Source organism: Protopterus annectens, chromosome 2.part0, assembly GCF_019279795.1.
Source record: "Protopterus annectens isolate FY-2018-M chromosome 2.part0, PAN1.0, whole genome shotgun sequence".
Taxonomy (NCBI): domain Eukaryota; kingdom Metazoa; phylum Chordata; order Ceratodontiformes; family Protopteridae; genus Protopterus; species Protopterus annectens.
The window spans coordinates 1,272,064,385-1,272,083,146 of NC_056728.1; the positions used below are offsets into that span (position 1 = coordinate 1,272,064,385).

The following is an 18,762-nucleotide window of genomic DNA, read 5'->3' on the forward strand; positions in this document are numbered from 1 at the left end:
TGGAGTACACTGATTATGTCAACCTTCACCCTTGCATCATACTATGCTATTCAAATATGTTTGCTTGAGAAAAACATAACTTTTATCATATTAAGTAAACATTAATAATCACTATACTATTTCATTCTTCACTTCCACTGTTACAGAATGATGTTAAGGAAATACAACAAATTGTAAAATGTGGATAGCTGGATTTCAATCATGGGAAACATGTTTAAATAACTTAATAAACTAGAAGATGTCACCATTTAGTTTATTTAAAAGACTAAATCATACATGAGTGTGTGGAGATATTTTCTTTATATATTTTTAAAATCTGAACCATGCAGGAGACCAATAAGATACTATCAAAGTATACGATATCACAATCCGGTTCTCTTCTTATCCTTCAATCTTTACCTGCATTGCAAATAAGAATGGTTCTCTGCTTATCTGTTGCTCCATTTTCATTATTTTGTCTGGTTATCTTTTCATTTCAGAGGTTGACAAATCTGTATATTGTTTATGGTCTGTCAGAGCATTATTTTATGAAGTTTTTGCTTCTTGTTCTAATTTTTTTTCCTGAGGAAGGAGTATTTTCAGCTTGGTTGGATATCACAAGTGTGCCTTTAATTTTCTTCAGTTTTATTTTTTTTTTTTTTATCAGTGGCCAAAATTCCTTTCTTTTTTCTAGGATATTAAAAGCAAGCTCGTTATCACACCTTATTAAGTTTTAACCCATTTTCAAAGAGGACATTCTCCAAGCTGTTTTCAGACCCAGTTCTTTGTCTAAAAAGGACAAGAATTTCAACATTACTGATCTTGGCAGGGTATCAGAATTAGTGGTAAGTGGTTTCCCTACTAATCTCTGGGCTCTTTTGATGCCATCAGAAAAACATCCCTGATGACTTACACTGATAATCTCCCTTCAACTTTCCGGCACTCCAAAAGTTCTCAAATTGCATCTCCTCTCTCCAAATCTCCAAGTTTGTTATGAAACCAATAATTTTGTTTCATAAGAAAGTACAGAATTAATTTCTTACAGGTTCATAGGTGTGTACTAGGCTAATGGCCCTGGATCCTTTACAAGCCTAGCCCTTAGATGTGCCCTGGCATCATGCCGCCTGATGTTAGTTACCAGTGCCTCTATCAAGCAGAGCCACTGGTGTGATCCCCGGGGTGAACTTTCTAGTTTCCATCCACTCATTCTGGCACTGGTAATAGTTTACCCCAGCTTAGCAGCGTGGTGTGATGCGCAAACAAGTGCAAACCTACACAAACATGAGTTTTTTAACCAGAAAGTTGAAAGGGATAGAAAAACTGCCCAAACGGCCAATAAACTATAACTTCAGAGCCAGAAACTACTCCTCTTGTGGTAGATAGGCTACTTAGTGCTTACCACTCCAACTGATAAGCTGGAAGGCTTCCCTCTAACACAGAAAGAACTTACAATACAGTCCTGGATAGAGAAAATCTGTATCTGGACTACTCTAGTAACAGGAAAGGTGGGAAACAAGCTTAGAAGTTTTTTTCTGGGGGGGGGGGGGTGCAGAAAAAACAAACACAGTAATAAAAACAATTTAAATGCAGTGCAAGCTAGCACATTTGAGTGTGTAGCAATATTAAAGCAAATACAGTTAAAATAAATGCAGTTAAATGAAAAAATGACTTAAATCAAGTGCAGAATGCAGTATAATCAGGAAAAAACAAAATGGAGGTAGGTAAAGTCTCTCTTTCTCCTTTCTGTTGCTCTGATCTGAAGTAGGTACTTCATTTGTCAGCAACCGTTGGGTCTTGGATCCGATCTGGGATCCGAGCTGGCAACTTATACATAGCTTTGAGATCCGAGCTCCTAGCTCCTCCCCTTACCCATAATCCCCTGCCAACCCTGAATGACCTCAGATCTAGTTTGCTGCTCTTAGAGAAAGCTACTAGATTCTTGAGCTCCTAGTGGGTCAGATAAGTACCTTGTATTTTCTGCTTTTCTTGTCAGATTTACTATTAAAAAAGTTTGAGTGTGTTTAGGTTCCCTTTTTTTAGTCCTTCTATAGTTTATTTTTAGTGTAATTCCTCCCTTCCCTTCGCTGGTGCGTAGTGTGTGTGAGAGTCGCTGTGTGTTTGGGGCCTTGAGCGAGTGAGTTTAATTTTTTTTAGTGTCATGTGGCCATAAGCTTTCACCGGCGGATGGCCACACACTGTGTGTTCGGTGCCTTGGGGTTGAACACCTCTCCTCTGGGTGTACTATATGCGTGGCGTTCAACCCCGGGGCACTGAAAGACCATAGGTCGAAGCTGATTCTGGCGGGACTTTTGCCCCCGGATTCGGCTTCGGCCTCCGGTACTCCCATGGCACCACCTCAGTCCTCGGTGGCTGCCACTCCTGACCCCCTCCCCCTGGCCGGGACTCAAACTCCCCCAATTCGGCGCCGGAGGAGAGGGAGGCCAGAAGGGAGAAAAGGAGGGAGAAGCACCACAAGCGGCGGGCCGAGGCCTCCGCTTCGGCCCCCCCCCCGGCTAAGCGGGCTTCTCCCTCCATGGCTTCCAGGTCCGCTCCTCCTCGGATCCGATCCCCGTGCTTCTCTCCGGGACCAGAGGAGGAGGAGGAGACCCGATCTCCGTCGAGGTCATCGAGGCGGTACTCCCGGCCCGCCTAGGTGGCCTCGTCGAGATCTACCTATAGCCTATCGGATGCGGACTTGGACCGGATGATGAGAAGGTTCATCCAGGCCCAGCTGCAGATGGGAGTGCTCCTGCCTCCCCCCCCTTTGGGGGGGAGCTCAACACCTTTTTTGGCCCCGATAGCTCCTTCTCCGACCCACTTCCCGGGTTCGGAGCGTCTGGAGCCGGGCAGCGTTGGAGCCGGGGGTGGGTCAGCACCGACACTATTTGGTGCTTCGGCGCCGACTTTGCCCTCGAGTCTGTCGGGTCCATCCTTGTCGGATCCGAGCTCTCAGAGCCATGGCCCGAGCTTCGGATCAGAGGGATTCAGTGTGCCTTCGGCTCCGTCCAGGTCAGAGCACATGGGTCCTTCGGATCAGATTGTCTCGGCGCTGATTCCGATCCCACCATCGGATCAGAGTGGGAGTCCGCTCTCGGATCCTAGAGAGAGCGACTCCCCCTCGGCCTTCGATGCGGTGGAGAGGGCACTGTTGAGCGCATCCGGACCCCCGGCCCTTGCTTCGGCTCCATCCTGCACTCCCTCTCGGCTGACTCAGGCTTCCATCACCAGGCCACAGGGACAGCCTGCTTCGATGTCTCGGGTCGTTCCCCTGGAACGAGACATTGCTGGTGAGACCTCCTCGGACAGCCCCCCCGAGGAGGTTCCTCATAAGCGGAAGTGTAAAAGGAGGCACGTGGACTCCCCCGAGTCCTTAACAGAAGATATGGACTTGAATGAAGGGGAAGGCTCCCCAAGGTCACCCCCCGAGGATGTCTCCTTCGGAGACATCGTGGAAATGCTCAGGATTAGGGAGGAGGTGGTCTGCCCCCAAGGCTTCCTCTGACGAGTCCGTTTTCCTGGAGGCATTCGAAGCATGCCCGTCTACCTCTTGGGTGTCCCCTCCGGCCGACCCCCTGGTGGACCTTATTACCACCAGGGTGTGGAAGGAGCTGGACACTGTGGAGCCAGTTCCCAAGCGCACCGACAAAATTTTGAGCCCCCCCTCAGACAGACCTCACTGGAGCAAGGGTGCCCCCGTAGATACCATGTTGGTGGCGGCAGCCACCAAGAGGGAATTAGCTCAGGAGAGCCCCTCAGTCCATCCACCGAGCAAAAAGTCCCGCTCGATGGATCGCCTGGGGAAGCGGGTTTTTAGTTCAGCGACCTTCTCAGTAAGGTCCCTGAACTATATGGCACACGTTATTAGGATGCAGCAAGACCTTATCAAAGAGTACGCTGCTTCCCCCCCGGAGTCCATGTCGGTGGAGGACAAACAATTGCACTCCACTCAAATGGCCACTCTAAGATCTATATCGAATACCTCTATGCCGCTTTTGTCCCATGCCACAGAGGGAGCCACTACAGCCAGCAGAGCAGACCTAGTTATGAGACGCCAGGCCTGGCTCCATCATTGTGACTTCGTGGAACCCTTCAAGGCGTCATTTGCGAATGCCCCTTTTGATGGTTCTGCCTTATTTGGCAAGACCATTCACGAGACTTTAGTCCAGAGCGAAAAGGACGGGAAGATGTCGTCTGCCGAAGTCCGCTTTTCTGCTCCCCAGAGGTCCTTTTCCAAGAACCAAAAGGGACAGAAAAAGATGTGGTTCCGGAAATCGCAACATTCCCAGCCTGCTCCGGACAACCAGTCCTTCCGTGGCAGAGGAGGACAGGGAGGACGCCGCCCTAGAGGCAGAGGGGGCCCGAAGAATTTTGGGTCCAGAGAAACCTTCTCTGATCGACTCACGCAGCAACCCTGAGGGGTTGCCCGACTGCTCCACTCTGGAGGCAGTCGGGGGGCATTTCACGAGGCACCTGGCAGCTTCGGAGGTCATCACATCAGATCGCTGGGTGCTTCGTATCATATCCAGAGGTTACCAAATTCCCCTGTTCCATGTCCCCCAAGCTAGAAACCTCCCTGATGTACCACCCGATCAGAGGGAGGTAACAGCTGCAGAGATCCAGCAGCTACTAGAAAAAAAGAGCCATCCAACCCATCTCCCCAGACCAGTTCGGATTAGGTTTTTACTCCAGGTTCTTTCTGGTGCCAAAAAAGACGGGGGACCCAAGGCCCATCCTCGACCACTCCTGTTTGAACCTGTCAGTAACCAAAGAGAAATTCCGGATGGTCACTCTTCAATCCATCCTCCCCCTATTGCGGGAGAACGACTGGATGTGCTCAATAGACCTCAAGGATGCATACTACCACATCCTAATGGACAGACGATCCAGGAGGTTCCTCCGCTTCCGGCTGGGAGCCGGTCACTACCAGTTCAGGGTCCTTCCCTTTGGTCTCACCACAGCGCCCAGGGTGTTTACCAAAGTATTAGCAGTGATAGCGGCCCACCTGAGACTCCAGGGAATGCAGGTCTTTCCGTACCTGGACGACTGGCTCCTGACCACCCCGACGGCATCTACTCTACTCAGCCAGGGACTACTTCCTCCGGCTTGCTCCCCAGCTGGGCATCACGATCAATATGAACAAATCCTCTCTTGCTCCGACTCAGGTGATAGAGTTTATAGGGGCCAAATTGGATACAAGAAACCTTCTAGCATTCCTGACGACGGAACGACTTCAAAACCTGAGGCTTCATGTGCGGGCCATCCTCCAGTCAAAAGCTCCACCGGAGGAATTGGTCGAGGGCTCTAGGCTCCATGGCGGCGACAATCACTCTCTTACCATTGGCTCACGTGAATATGAGGGTTCTGCAATGAACCCTCCAAGTCCAATGGTCCTTTCAACGTTACTCCCTGCACCACCCTATTTCCATCAGCAGGGAGTGCAGGAGGGCTCTCTTATGGTGGCTCCAATCTCCGGACCTCCATACGTCCCTTCTCCACGTCCCCTCCCCTGACCACAGTGACCACGGATGCCTCTCGCCTCGGGTGGGGTGGCATTAATCAGGCAAGACAGTCCAAGGCACGTGGAACGACACAGAGATCTCTTTGCATATCAATGTCCTGGAGATGAGGGCGGTGCTGTTGGCGTTGCAAGCACTGCAGAACCTTCTTCCTGTAGGAACTATTGCGATACAGACGGACAACATGTCAGTGGTCTGGTACATCAACAAACAGGGGGGAATCAGGTCCTATCCTCTCTGTCGAGAGGCCATAGGAGAGTGGGAATGGGCGATCTCTACCAACCGCTTTCTTGTTGCAACACACATTCCGGGACGGTCCAACATTCTGGTGGACAGACTCAGCTGCACCATCCTTTCCCCGTACGAGTGGTCTCTCAATCCCCAGGTAGCGAAGCGGATTTTTGCCGTATGGGGGCAACCCTGTTGCGATCTCTTCGCCTCTCCCTAAAATACGAAATGCAACAGCTTCTTCGCTCCAATTCCCCCCTTCGGGGAATCCCCGAGAGACGCTCTAGTGCATGCTTGGCCTCCCGGTCTACTTTATGCCTACCCTCCTCTACCCCTGATGCTGAAACTCATACAGAAAGCCAGTCGGTTGGGGAGCAGAATGATCCTCATTGCCCAATTCTGGCCTCGTCAAACGTGGTTCCCTTACTTGTGGTCTCATCTGGTAAATCCTCCCTGGATTCTGGATCCCCTTCCGGATCTAATATATCTCACCCCCTAGGTCTCCCGACCCCAAACCTGGACAACCTCAAGCTGACAGCTTGGTTGCTCCAGTTCCACTCCTAGTCAGGACTCCCGGTATCTCTTCCCCAGTTAAAGCCATCCTAGTAGCAGCACATAAACCCTCCACTAGGAAAGTCTATCGTAGTAAGTGGAAGCGCTTCTCCATCTGGGCGGGACATCATAACTTAAACCCCTTCACAGCCCTGTTGCAGTCTGTGCTAGAGTTCCTTACAAGCCTGTTTCATCAGGGGGCTAGCTGCTCTGCGGTCAAGGTTCAACTAGCAGCTATTTCTCATTAACATGTGGGGCATGAGTCAGGCCCTTTGATTACAGCAAAGTTGTGCAAAACCTTCCTCAAGGGTACTTTCCTGCTCAGACCTCCTGTCAAGGAAGTTGTACCCCCTTGGGATTTATCTTTAGTTCTACAGGCCTTGACAGCTCCCCTTTTTGAACCTGCTGCTTCGGTCGATCTTAAGTACCTCTCCTGGAAAATGGCGTTCCTAGTCGTGGTTACTTCAGCGAAAAGAGTTTCCGAGCTTCAGGCCTTTTGTGTAAAACCCCCGTACTTGGTCTTTCACCAGGATAGAGTGCACCTCAGGACCAATCCCTCCTTTCTCCCTAAGGTGGCTTCAGAGGCCAATATCAATCAGTCCATTAACCTGCCAGTCTTCTTCCCTAAGTATCAGAATAAAGGAGAATACAAGCTTCACTCATTAGATGTGCATAGACAGCTGCGCTTCTACATTCATAGGACTGCTGGTCATAGACAATCCGACCAGTTGTTCATCTCCTTTACCAAATTTAACCTAGGCAAATCTGTCTCTAAGACCACTCTGTCACGATGGATATCACAGTGTATTCTTTTGGCCTATGAAAGCTCTGGGAGGCCCGCACCTCAGGGAGTCCGGGCGCATTCTACTTGCTCTACATCTGCCTCTGCTGCCTTTAGGTCTAGAGTCCCTCTAGATGATATTTGTTCTGCAGCCACTTGGGCCTCATCTCATACCTTTATCAACCATTATAAGCTGGACATTATCTCCAGAGGGAGAGCATCCTTTGGCTCCACAGTGCTCCGGAACATCCTTCCATGATGGCTGCCCAAGATTCAGGTAGCTGGGGTCTCTGTCCCAACGGTTGCTGACAAATGAAGTACCTACTTCAGATTAAGAAGCTATGTACTCACCATAATGTTCCATCTGAGTAGGTATTTTCATTTGTCTGCAACCACCCTCCTTCCTCCTGGCCTGCAGAAATTAGTCTCTGTATGTCCTTTGTCCTTAGTCCCCTTCGGGACGTATGTAGCTTTAGCTGCTTATATAGGGCAAACTTGATCTGAGGTCAGTCAGGGGATTATGGGTAAGGGGAGGAGCTAGGAGCTCGGATCTTAAAGCTATGTATAAGTTGCCGGATCGGATCCAAGACCCAACGGTTACAGACAAATGAAGTTACCTACTCAGATGGAACGTTATGGTGAATACATAACTTATTATTATCCTTCCATCTAAATCATTCAGTGCCACCTTCATTATTTTTATTTATGAATTTTGACCACAATCATGGTTCTCAACAGCTCTGCTACTATTTTCTTATATTTGACATAGTTCTGACTGAAAATTATAAACTTTGAAAGTAAGACCTTGTAGACAATATTTGTTAAATGTCTTTTTTTAGTCATCTTACCTTAAAAGTTTAAAAAAAAAAAAAAAAAAAAAAAAGGGCTAATTTGAAGGCAAAACAAGTTCATGTGTTGACAACTGTTGATAGCATTTGATAGGAAGTTTCATATGTCTCTCTTCTCTCAAAGAACGTTCAAGGATTAATTTCAGCTGTTTTTTTTATTACAAATCCTACCACATTTCTTTGGTGTTAATGTCCATGCTGCAGAGCTACTTTACCTTGTTGTTATACACCTACCACCTCGACTACTCCATCTGAAGGGTAACCATTTGAAATGTCAGAACCTGCAATAGCAAGCCCTGAAACACAGAGACTGAATGGCAAAAAAAAAATGTACTTGTGCTTATACCAAGTCTGAAATGGCCAATTCCCAGAATATTCCCTTTCCTACACGGTATGGAAGTCTCAGATTTGGTATATACACATTCGGGGGGAGGGAGGCTTAACCCCCTTCAAAAATGTTTAAAGGAGAAGAGAGATGATTGAGATTTGTACTTCCTGTAGTTTCAGTCTTTCTTTTTTTTTTTTGATCTCTCGGCACTTGACATTACAAGTACCAACATTTCAATAGGGAGCCCATCTGAAGGCTAAGAAAAACTGGCAACACATTTAGTGTTTTTTTTTTTATTTGTTAACCAGGTAAATCACAGCCAGGTAAATCCAGGTTCCTATCACGAAATCAAACAGGCTGGGGAACGAAGGGCTTTAACATCGAAAATGCCATTCATCTGTGTGTTTACTGTGAGACTGCGGTACAGTGAAGATCAGAAAATTTGCCCTTTCCTCACTGTAGTACGATCTTGGAGTTGGTACATATAATTAGTGGGGGTGAGGAGGCAGCCCCTCACAAGAGTGACTTCGAGGAACGGCATTTTTGATATTTAAGTAATTCGCTCTCCGGTCTTTTCGATCTCGTCATATAGACCCGGTAAATCCATTAGGCACAAGCCACTTGTATGTGGTGACAGGAGCTATATTCGGTCAAGCAACTTGCTCAAAATCCCACAGTAAGAAAATGGAAACTAAGGAATCAAACCCTAAACTACTGAAAGAAGCTCATAAGTAAAGCATAGCCTTAATCTTACATACTAACAGAATGACATTTGTGATGCTATGAATACTGCTACAAGTCTTCCTTGAAGCCAGACCACAGGATAGCACTAAGCAGGGCAGAACAGAAACATCTTGCTTTTTTCTTAGCAACAATCTATACAAATACTGCTTATGTGTATATCTACATATAGTTACAGTATATATGTTTATCTGTGTAAGTATGTTTTAGTTTCTTCCAGACTGTGACACTCCAAATACAGATTAATAGTTTTTGGACATTTTCTTCTTTACAACAATCAGAAAGAAAACTTGTAAGAAAGTGTAAGGATTAAAAAAAAATCTGCCAGCATTATAATGAGGTTGCTACTCATAAAACAATTAGCTAGCTTTTCATGAAGAACTAATGTGAATGCTCTACATTTTAAAGCACAAAATAAGATGGATAAAACTGTCAGCTCAAAACAACACATACTGTCAAATATGCAAAATAAAACATGCACAGATGACTGTATAATTTTCCACTGTACATATACAGCAGATAATATTGTATAAATTGCAGAATTCAGTATCATGCTTGTCCCAGCACTTCCGAACAAAGATGCCTACTCTTACTACCAGTTTTCCTCATAAATCTCATTTCCAGAGAAGTCCAACAGCAGTAGCAAGATAATGAAAGCGTTAGTAAGATGAGAAGGTAAAACCAACAAATGTCACATGCTAAAGACAACACATTTGTGCATATACACAGGTAAGTGCATGCTGTTGAAGTTTAAGAAAATTACCCAAGAGCAGAAAGAGAGAGATAAAACAATAAAGCATTCCAATAGTACACTTCATATTAGTAAAGATCACACATAGTTCTGTGAAATAAGAGAGAGAATGAGCTGTTACAATTTTCTGCTGTGAATTGCTGATACATTAAGTACTCACTATATTTGATAAAGTACAATAAACAAACATATATAGATAAAACATTCTAATGCAGCTTTTAACATTACTACATTTCTTGAACACTTTCATCATTGACTCTGCCCTTAGGCTTCACTAGTGAAGGTGTAGCATAAATTAAAATTATAACAGATGTCACAGTGACAAAATTTTCTCAAGTGCTATAAAGCACAATAGACACTGAATGCCAACCAAATTTCAATGGGTAACTTTTTTTATTATGTGTTCTTTGCTTCCTTGCCTGCTGCTGATCAGCAATACCCACTCATAGGTTCATGGGTAAGTACTAGGCTATCCGTCTGAGGGCATCTATAAGCCTAGCCAGAATGTACTGGCTTTCGCTGCCCAGCAGAGCCACTGCAGTGATTTCCCAGGGTAAATTTTCTGTTTCCCATCCACTCATCAAGGTTTCTCTTGAAGAGAGTTAGTGAGGGGCTCTGCCTAGTGTAGATTGAAATCCTATTCCAAAGCATGGGGAGTCTCTGGGACAGGAATCTATCCCTCCAACACGTCCTATTTATCATTGTGGTGAGGTTTAGATCTCTAGAGTGTGTGAATTTCATGGATTTGTTTTGTTTTAGGTGGAGCATGTCCATCAATTCTGTTTTGAACATGGCCTTGTATGTCAGGCAGAGATCGCCTCTGAGTAAGTGGTATGCAACCAAGTACAGCTGGAGTTTCTTCAGTCTGCTGCATAGGGCATCTGTTTGAGGCCAGTAATCCTCTTGGTGAGGTACTTCTCTGGTCTTTCCAGCAGTTGCAGGTGTCTTGTAAGGTACATCCCAAATGGGGCATTGTAATTTATGATGGGTCTGATGAGTGATGAGTAGAGAGGTACAATAACCTCTTTTGTTCTAGATGCAAACCCTTTTGTGATTAGGTGGGCCACATAGAAGGACTTTCTAACCAACTTGGCAATATGATTATCAAAGGAGAAATTACTATCTACTTGGGTGCCCAGATCCCTTATTACATTTTCTGTATTTAGGGGACTACCATGTATGTGGTAGTTCACAGGTACTTTGTTTTTTCCAAAGGGGATGACTATGCACTTTTTGGCATTTATCTTGAGGCCATGAGTTTGACACCAGGTATCCGTCTCAGTGAGACCCTTCTGGAGGATGTCTGTATCAGCCAGAGAGTCAGTTATGGCCCCCAGTTTGCAGATGTCTGTGAACTTGGTCAGCCATAGTCCTCCTGTGCTTGCCTGTACCTCTGAGAAGTATATATCGAACAGGAGGGGTCCCAGGACTGAGCCCTGGGGGACGCCACTTGTAACTGGTTTAGAGTCAGACCTAGAGCCTGCAACTCTCACTGTGTGGTTTCTATGCATGAGCCAATTGGCAACCCATCTCATGACATAAGGGTTTATGTTCAGGCTGGTGAGCTTCTCTATAATATCAGAATGGGGAATGGTGTTGAAAGCCTTTGCGAGGTCTAGGTAGGTTGTGTGGACCTCCTTTCCTTCGTCTACAGCCTTGGTAATTTTCTCAAAGTCGTCCACCAGGTTTAAGAGGCATGATCTGCCCTTAAAGCCAAACTGGATAGGATCCAATGTTTGTTCGTTTCCAATGTCTCTGTTAATGAGTTCCATGATGATGCGCTCCATAGCCTTGCAGACCAGGCTAGTCAGGCTTACAGGGCAATAGTTCCTGGGGTCTGTTGTGGCTCCATCTTTGTGGAGCAGGATAACTGTTGCTGTGCGCTACTCTATGGGTATGTAGCCTGTAGAGAGGCTGAGTTTGAACAGTGTGTTTAGGTGAGGGGTTAGTTCATTTTGGAGCTCATGTAAGACACAGCCTGGGACACAGTCCGGTCCCATTGAAGCTGTGTTTTTGGCTTTGGATAGGGCTGTTTTAACCTGTGTGTCAGTGACTGCAGGGGATCTACATTCTTCTGTTATGGTTATGGGCCCTTTAGGGGGTGAGAGGGAGGTGAAGTTTGCACTAAACCTGTCTGCCAGAATGTTGGCAATATCAGTCGGTTCAGTGTATTTTGTGGCATTCTGCACCAACTCAGAGCAGATCTGAAAGTTTCCACTTAGATTCTTGACATAGCTGAAGAACGCTTTGTGGTTATGCTTGGAGTCCTTGGCAATTTTTCTTTCGAAGCTAGCCTTGGGTGATTTTATGAGGGATCATAGTTTCTTGTTGATACTGATCAGGGATGTCTTTCCTTCTTGGGATTTTACTCTTTTCTGTACTAGTTTCCTCCTTCTATTGTATACTTGTTTATGGCAGGGGTCCACCATACTGGTTTCCTTTTCTTGGAGGAGTGAGTCTTTGTTTTGCTTGGGATAGCACAATCCATGCATTCTTGCAGGTGCTCAGAGTGCCTTTGTAAGGGATTCAGCAGCTTAGACAGCGTTGTCCTTTAGCATGGGGACTGTGAACCTTTCCACCTTGGTCTTGAGTAATGTGAAGTTTGCTTTTGAAAAGTTTTCATGGTGGTTTCCTTGATTGGGGGTGGGGGAAAAATATATACCTTCAATCTGTAAAGCTCTTTCCAGTGGTGAGATTCAAACCTTGCACCTTGTGATTGAAAGGCATACATATTAACCACTGTACCACTTGGCTTTCAACAGATCCTAAGCTCATCTGTTCCCCGGCCAGGATGGACTATCCATTAACCAGGACAAAAGAATGGGTTTGCATCTAGGCATGCAAGAAGGTGTTTTATTTCCCTGCTTTTCCTCTCAGACTTAGCCCTGCACCTTGGAAAAAACATATCCTCACAGTTTGCAGGTCACACATAGACCTCCCCAACCCAGAGCCATCCCTTTCCTTAGCTTTCACCCTTTTCATTTGAGAACAGATCCTCAACTGTTACCATGCAGGAGAAATGCCAACCATGATGGAGTCGCATCATTCATGAAGCAGAGCTCAGAGGCATTTCTGAAAAGTCCTTCAACCCACACCTGATGACTGATATGTGGACCTACGTCACTCTGGCGGTCTGCATTACCTCTTCTGAGCATACACTACACAGGCTACCATTCTGACCTCGGATCAAGTATTCATTCTCAGTCAATACTGCATGCCTGGCACTCAGCTCACCACTACAGTGCCAGTACCACATGTCTCTCCAACTATGACTGGCCAATCCAGTATTGTCTGCTTATTCTTATCCACCTCAGCAAGCTCCTCTAGCATCTAGGTTACTACTTTACCCCTGGTAATTGGGGTCACAGTGAAGGCTTTATCCCTCTGCTCCAGGTCATCTGAGTTTTGAAGCAGAACATGACAAAATTGGTATCGGAGTTCTGCTCCTCCCAAAACTAGCACTTGTCCATTATCTGCCCAAAGAAATTATTTTAATTCTGCTTTCACTGAATCCTGTACTTGTCCATTCACTACACAAGTGAATCCCTGGTTTTGCTTGAAAAACAAGCAAATCCTTTTCTCAGAGTCTATGTGGCCTCACAGAAGAAATGATTATGTAGTGGTAAAACTGCAACTGCAGGGAAGGGGGAGCTTGCCCTCTACAAGGATACTTACCCACAGCAATCTGTTGCTTAGTTCACAGAAAAAAATGATTTCAAGCAGATGTTTAAATTATCAATACACATCAAAGCCAGCCTGATAAAAAAATCACAAACTTTATAAATAATGACCGTAATGTCATATTAGCTATAAACTACTTACTGTATACTTACTGTATAGGTGTGTTTACAAAAAATTAAAAAAATATTTAAATCAATCACCTTAAGCACATCAGGCAGCATCTTTTGCAGCTTCTTCTCTCCAATCACCCGAAAGCACTGTTCAAGCATTTCCTTCCTGTCTGCCATGTAGGAACTTATTGGCTGTAAAGATACATTAAGGTCCAGACCACCCTCCTCTATATCACTAGGTTCATCTGTGTCCTCCTTCTCAATCGATGGGGAGGATGAGCCTTTGGTATCCTTAAGAAGCAGAAAAGAGATGGATGAAAACTGAAGACACTACCAATTCAAAGCTGCAATTTTCTATGTAAAGTACAGTTTACCAAACAAAGGAATGCTTACTGATTTCTCTCTTCAGAGTTCCAAGTATTACCCTTTTTTTCAGCTTAGTAATTATAAGCTACTCGAGCAATTCTGTACATTTGGCATCCATATTAGACTCAGCTCTCTAATGAATAAGTAATTAAAGTATCCTTGGCATTCTCTTAGGAAAAAGACACTCCATATCATACTCAGAAAAAATACTACCAAAAAACAACTTTGCAATTACCAAAACTTCCAGACCTAGAAAAACAAAGGCACTGATATACATGGAAAATGGTTTATGGTTGAATGAACTACCCACGGTATGTAAATTACACACCATTTTTTTTCTTTTAACAATTAAAAAAAACGTGAAGTGCTACTATTTCAAGCTGCATTTCGTGGATCTTTTTTAATTTAATGCAAGTGTGACAAAATTCACACCGGACTGTCTTAACAAAAGGTTTGAATATTTCATACCTTCTGTCCATGACAACAGAAAAATTAATAGTCACTAGTAAAATAATTTTATACTCTACTATTTTAATTACCTGTATGAAATCTTCTATATTTGCAGAATAAAATATAGAGTAATTCAAATCTAGAAAGTAATAAAAATGGGAATCCAAACAAAGCCATAAGGTACCAAACCATAACGTTGATTCCAATTCAACAAAAACGTACTCTGCACTGAAAGTGTGACTTTTATTTACTTACATTTGTTAACTGGGATAGTCGGACTGAGTCAGCAAAAGCCAACCCCTTTTAAGCAGGGTCTTGGGGAAACAAAGCTTCATAGATCAATATGGAAAAGTCAAAGTACACAAAAGAAAAAAAATTACACAGTCAATAAAATACCCTGGAGCTCACATTGCATGTAACTTCCAGAGTTGTTCATATCCTATCCATATGGTGGTCTGAAAGACATGCAACAAATGCCTGGCTAATTGGCGACAACTGATGTGAAACTTTCAGCAAAGAATCCAGGGTGCCAGAATATCAATTCTTCCCCTATATGCTGTATTTGGTTCAGGCTATTCTAGGCCAGTTTTCAAAAGGTTTTTACAATCAAGTAACTAAACAATTTTTAACCTTTACTTGGCAAAACAAATACATTCGGGACTCTTCAAGATTTTGGAAGGGTTAGGGGTGTTCGACCCTGAATTTTTATTATTGCTTAGTGATTTTACAAATCTTTGATTATTTGCTTAACAAAGACTACTGTTCCATTTGGAAAGACATTTTTCTATCAGAAACTGAAGGGATTAAGGGACTTTACCAGAGAACATTAACATGGAGTACCAGAGTACATTAACATGGCATACCACTAATGATGCAAAAACACTAGCTGAATGTATTTTAATCTTTAAATTATATCATAAAAAGATATACAATTTCAGACTGGGTAGAAGAGCTTCCCCCATGGAATTAAGTTTTGCTTATGAAGTAAGATAATAACTTTCTAATATGGTTAAACAAGCATCTGAGGGGGTTGCCGGGAACAATTCTGAACAAGCAACAAATTCATGAGTTGTGAGTTTTCCTCTTGAAAAAATATTAAAACACTAGATATTCGTTATAAACAGCTAAATAGGGGTAAATTTTTGAAGATTGTAGCTTCTCCAGTGAAAACCAATCTGGAGTTAGTGAAATGGATCTTAAAGTTTTCAGCAAGAAATTTCAAAGGAGAATCTATAACAAGCGGACTACAAGATGTTCTAATTAATACATATCAAAAGGGATATGATAAGTTATACAGAGAATGGGAGAAGTAGTAAGGCCTGAAATTTGATTAAGATTTGGGGGAAGATAGTGGCATATCTAATCTTAAGAAATATTTCCTGTAAATTTCATCTTTAAATGGCACTGTTCATAAATGTTTTTATACAATGGAGTGCTTATTGGTATGAAGCAGATCCTTTTTGATGGAGATGTGATATTCCACATGTCGGAAATTGGAAACCAATCTTTTTAGAATGACTGAAATTAAAGGATTTTTATGAGCCAAGTACTGGGAATTATAGAGGACTTGTTCCCAAATAAAAATTAGCCACATTCAAATTCCTAATTGCAGTGGAAGCTTATACCAAAGATACTTCTGATCATGATGCAGCTTTATTAGGGCTCAAGTGATTAATCTATAAAAGAAAAATCATTTCTAGAAAGTAGAAGAATCTTGACCTCCCCCCAAAGCTTCAGGAATACTAAAATTCTCTTACAAGAGAAAGTATTTTGAAAATGAGATACCTGGACTACCTATATGGACCTACAGATTTGAGAAATGGTCATAACTGTTTTGTTTCTTAGACCCAACTTGTCTGCTTATGTTTTAAAGATGTCTAGTCAGTTCCAGTAACATAGCATACCTACCTCATTTAACTGAATTATATACATTTTGTTTAATGGTAGACATTAATGGTATTAAGATTAATAGCCACCTATTTCATGCAAGTTAGAGCTGATATGGTTTAGTTCTTACAGCCTTGTAAGAGAGTCCTACAGACTATTAACAGGAATTCCAATAATAAAAATAAAGAATTGAAAAAAAGAGAAAAATAAAATTAGAGAGGCAATAAAGTGTCAGGCCTCAGGGAAAACGCCAGGAAGTGATGGAATACCCATAGAGATTCAGAAGAAGAGGGAGAGAGAAATAAGAGTCTGGATGGGTTTAGACAAAGACATTCTAAAACAAGTCCCCCTGCACACACACACACACACACACACACACACACACACACACACACACACACACACACACACACACACACACAGCCATGGTGGTACTCCTAGAAAAATAAAAAGAGACAACTTAATGAATCCAGGGTCATACAACCTCAATCTCAATATTGAACCATGACCATAAGGTCTCTCTAACCATTTCAGCAAGCAGATCTGCAGACATACTCTCTCGAGTAATGGAATTTGATCAACATGGTTTTATAAAAGGGCAGGCAGATCTTCAATAATGTATTATAAACAATATTGCTACACAGTGATACAACTGATAGGAAAATAATTATGTTGGTTGGAAATGATACGGAAATGTCTTCAATAGAGTTAGCTGTGAATTAAAAAAACATATATGTGTTCTGAGATTCCCCAAAATAATGGGCAGAATTAATACTTCTCAGGGGATAACAGCTACAGTAAAGTGTGCAGACGGGCAGTGTTCAAAGCCAATTTTTCCAAGAGAGGAAAGGGACAGGCTAAAAGAAAGAAATCAAAACTGAACTTGGAAGCATAAGATAACATTACTGTAAGGAAAAAGAGGAGAGCGTTAGGCTGACAACATGACTGAAGCTGTGGAAGTACAAAGACAGCTGGTTAAGAACTGCATGACTGCAAATTAAATAACCAGTGAAAATGCTAAGATTAATAAGACTAAGGGTGATGAAGATCATTCCTTTAACAACGGACAGAGTACAAATTATTGAATTAGTAGTAGGAGATCTGTTCAGAAATTATATACTAGTAATTGGTGATTCAGTTATTAGGGGAAATGATACTTGCATCTGCAGATAGGATAATGAGCATCAAACAGTGTTATGCTTGCCAGAATCAAAAATACAAGATGTGTGTAGTGCCTTAGAATGCCTTCATGTAAGGAAGTATGGGGCAGTTTTTATTCATGTTGGTACAAATTTATCATCTTCAAGGACTCTCTGTTAGTAGGGGACTTACAGGCATAGCTTGTACAGCTGTTAGGATGTACTTTTTAGGATGTACTTTTCACAAACATATAGAAAGGAGAGTTACATCAACATGAATGGAAATATCTGTAGGGGTTAAACAACTACATGATAAAATGATCCATTTAAAAAAGTGGAAATATGTAGAACATCAAAGCCTATTGATGGTGTATAGTATATAAATGAGTAGCAATCAAGCAGAAGTTTATTCTGATGAAATCTGTGGTAGACAAAAGTGAATAAAATAGTTTTTTTAGGCTAAAAATTGTTTCTGCATATCTGTACTTGTCTTGGTGGATTTTGTGTTTTAGGGGTATTTGTCAAGCAATTCATTATGGGGCTTTTTGTTGTTTTTTGAATAATGAAGTTTTCTTATTTGAAAATGTTCTACACTTGGAGATTGTTGTGAGACCTGTGATTCTGTGTTCAATAACATTAATACTTCTCTCTTTTTCTCCTTCTGGGTGTGCATGTTCTTTCTTGTCCCCAAGGACATTATGTTCCTCTTGGGGCTTTTTCAATTTTGAGTGTGTGCGCCCGTATGTCACTTTTATGCCCTACGCTTTGCACGGGGAGAATGTGCGTGACATACGATAACTGTAAGTACTATAGGTTTTGGAATGCTGGCCAGACATTGGGCTGTCCTTGGCAGGAGATCCCTTCTGTTATGAATACTGCAACAGTGATATGGAAGGATATCAAACCGTATACAATCCACCTAGGGATGGCAATATCTTAGACACAGCACTAAAAGCCCTAGACTTTTTCTGCTCCTCACCTATGGTCATAATCCCTGTAATTAACGCAGCCCATAATACCATAATTTTGAGGCCAATAATCAAATTAAACTTACAAATAAATAATCACTGACTTTTACAATGGAAACTATGATGCAATAAATGACTTAAAACAGACTGTAACTACACAAATGCGTCTTCAAAGGATACTTTCACAGAGTTATATTGCTAAAAACACATACAAACGTACAGAGATTTTAAAAAAAAGCTTTTAGGTAGAATAAACAATTTGTAAATTGCCCCGGAAATAAAAGTCTGTTTAGTATAAACATTACATAGTTTTTCTTACCCAATTTCTTCACTCAAAGCATGAACTCAGCTTGATCTTGCAAGCTGAAAGCAAAAAGGTCATTCTTTAAATACAGATAAAAACTGAAGTTACTTGCTATCATTAAATAACAAAGTCA

At 42.8% G+C, this 18,762-nt stretch overlaps 1 protein-coding gene across 1 annotated transcript in view; it reads right to left on the reverse strand.

Annotated features, from left to right (window-relative positions):
* CAAP1 (caspase activity and apoptosis inhibitor 1) overlaps nucleotides 1-18,762 on the reverse strand; it is a 798,772-nt gene that overhangs the window by 708,996 nt on the left and 71,014 nt on the right. Inside the window, exon 2 of the mRNA XM_044061442.1 lies at nucleotides 13,606-13,806. Coding sequence (XP_043917377.1) covers nucleotides 13,606-13,806 — 201 coding nt within the window. The remainder of the gene's footprint in view (nucleotides 1-13,605; nucleotides 13,807-18,762) is intronic.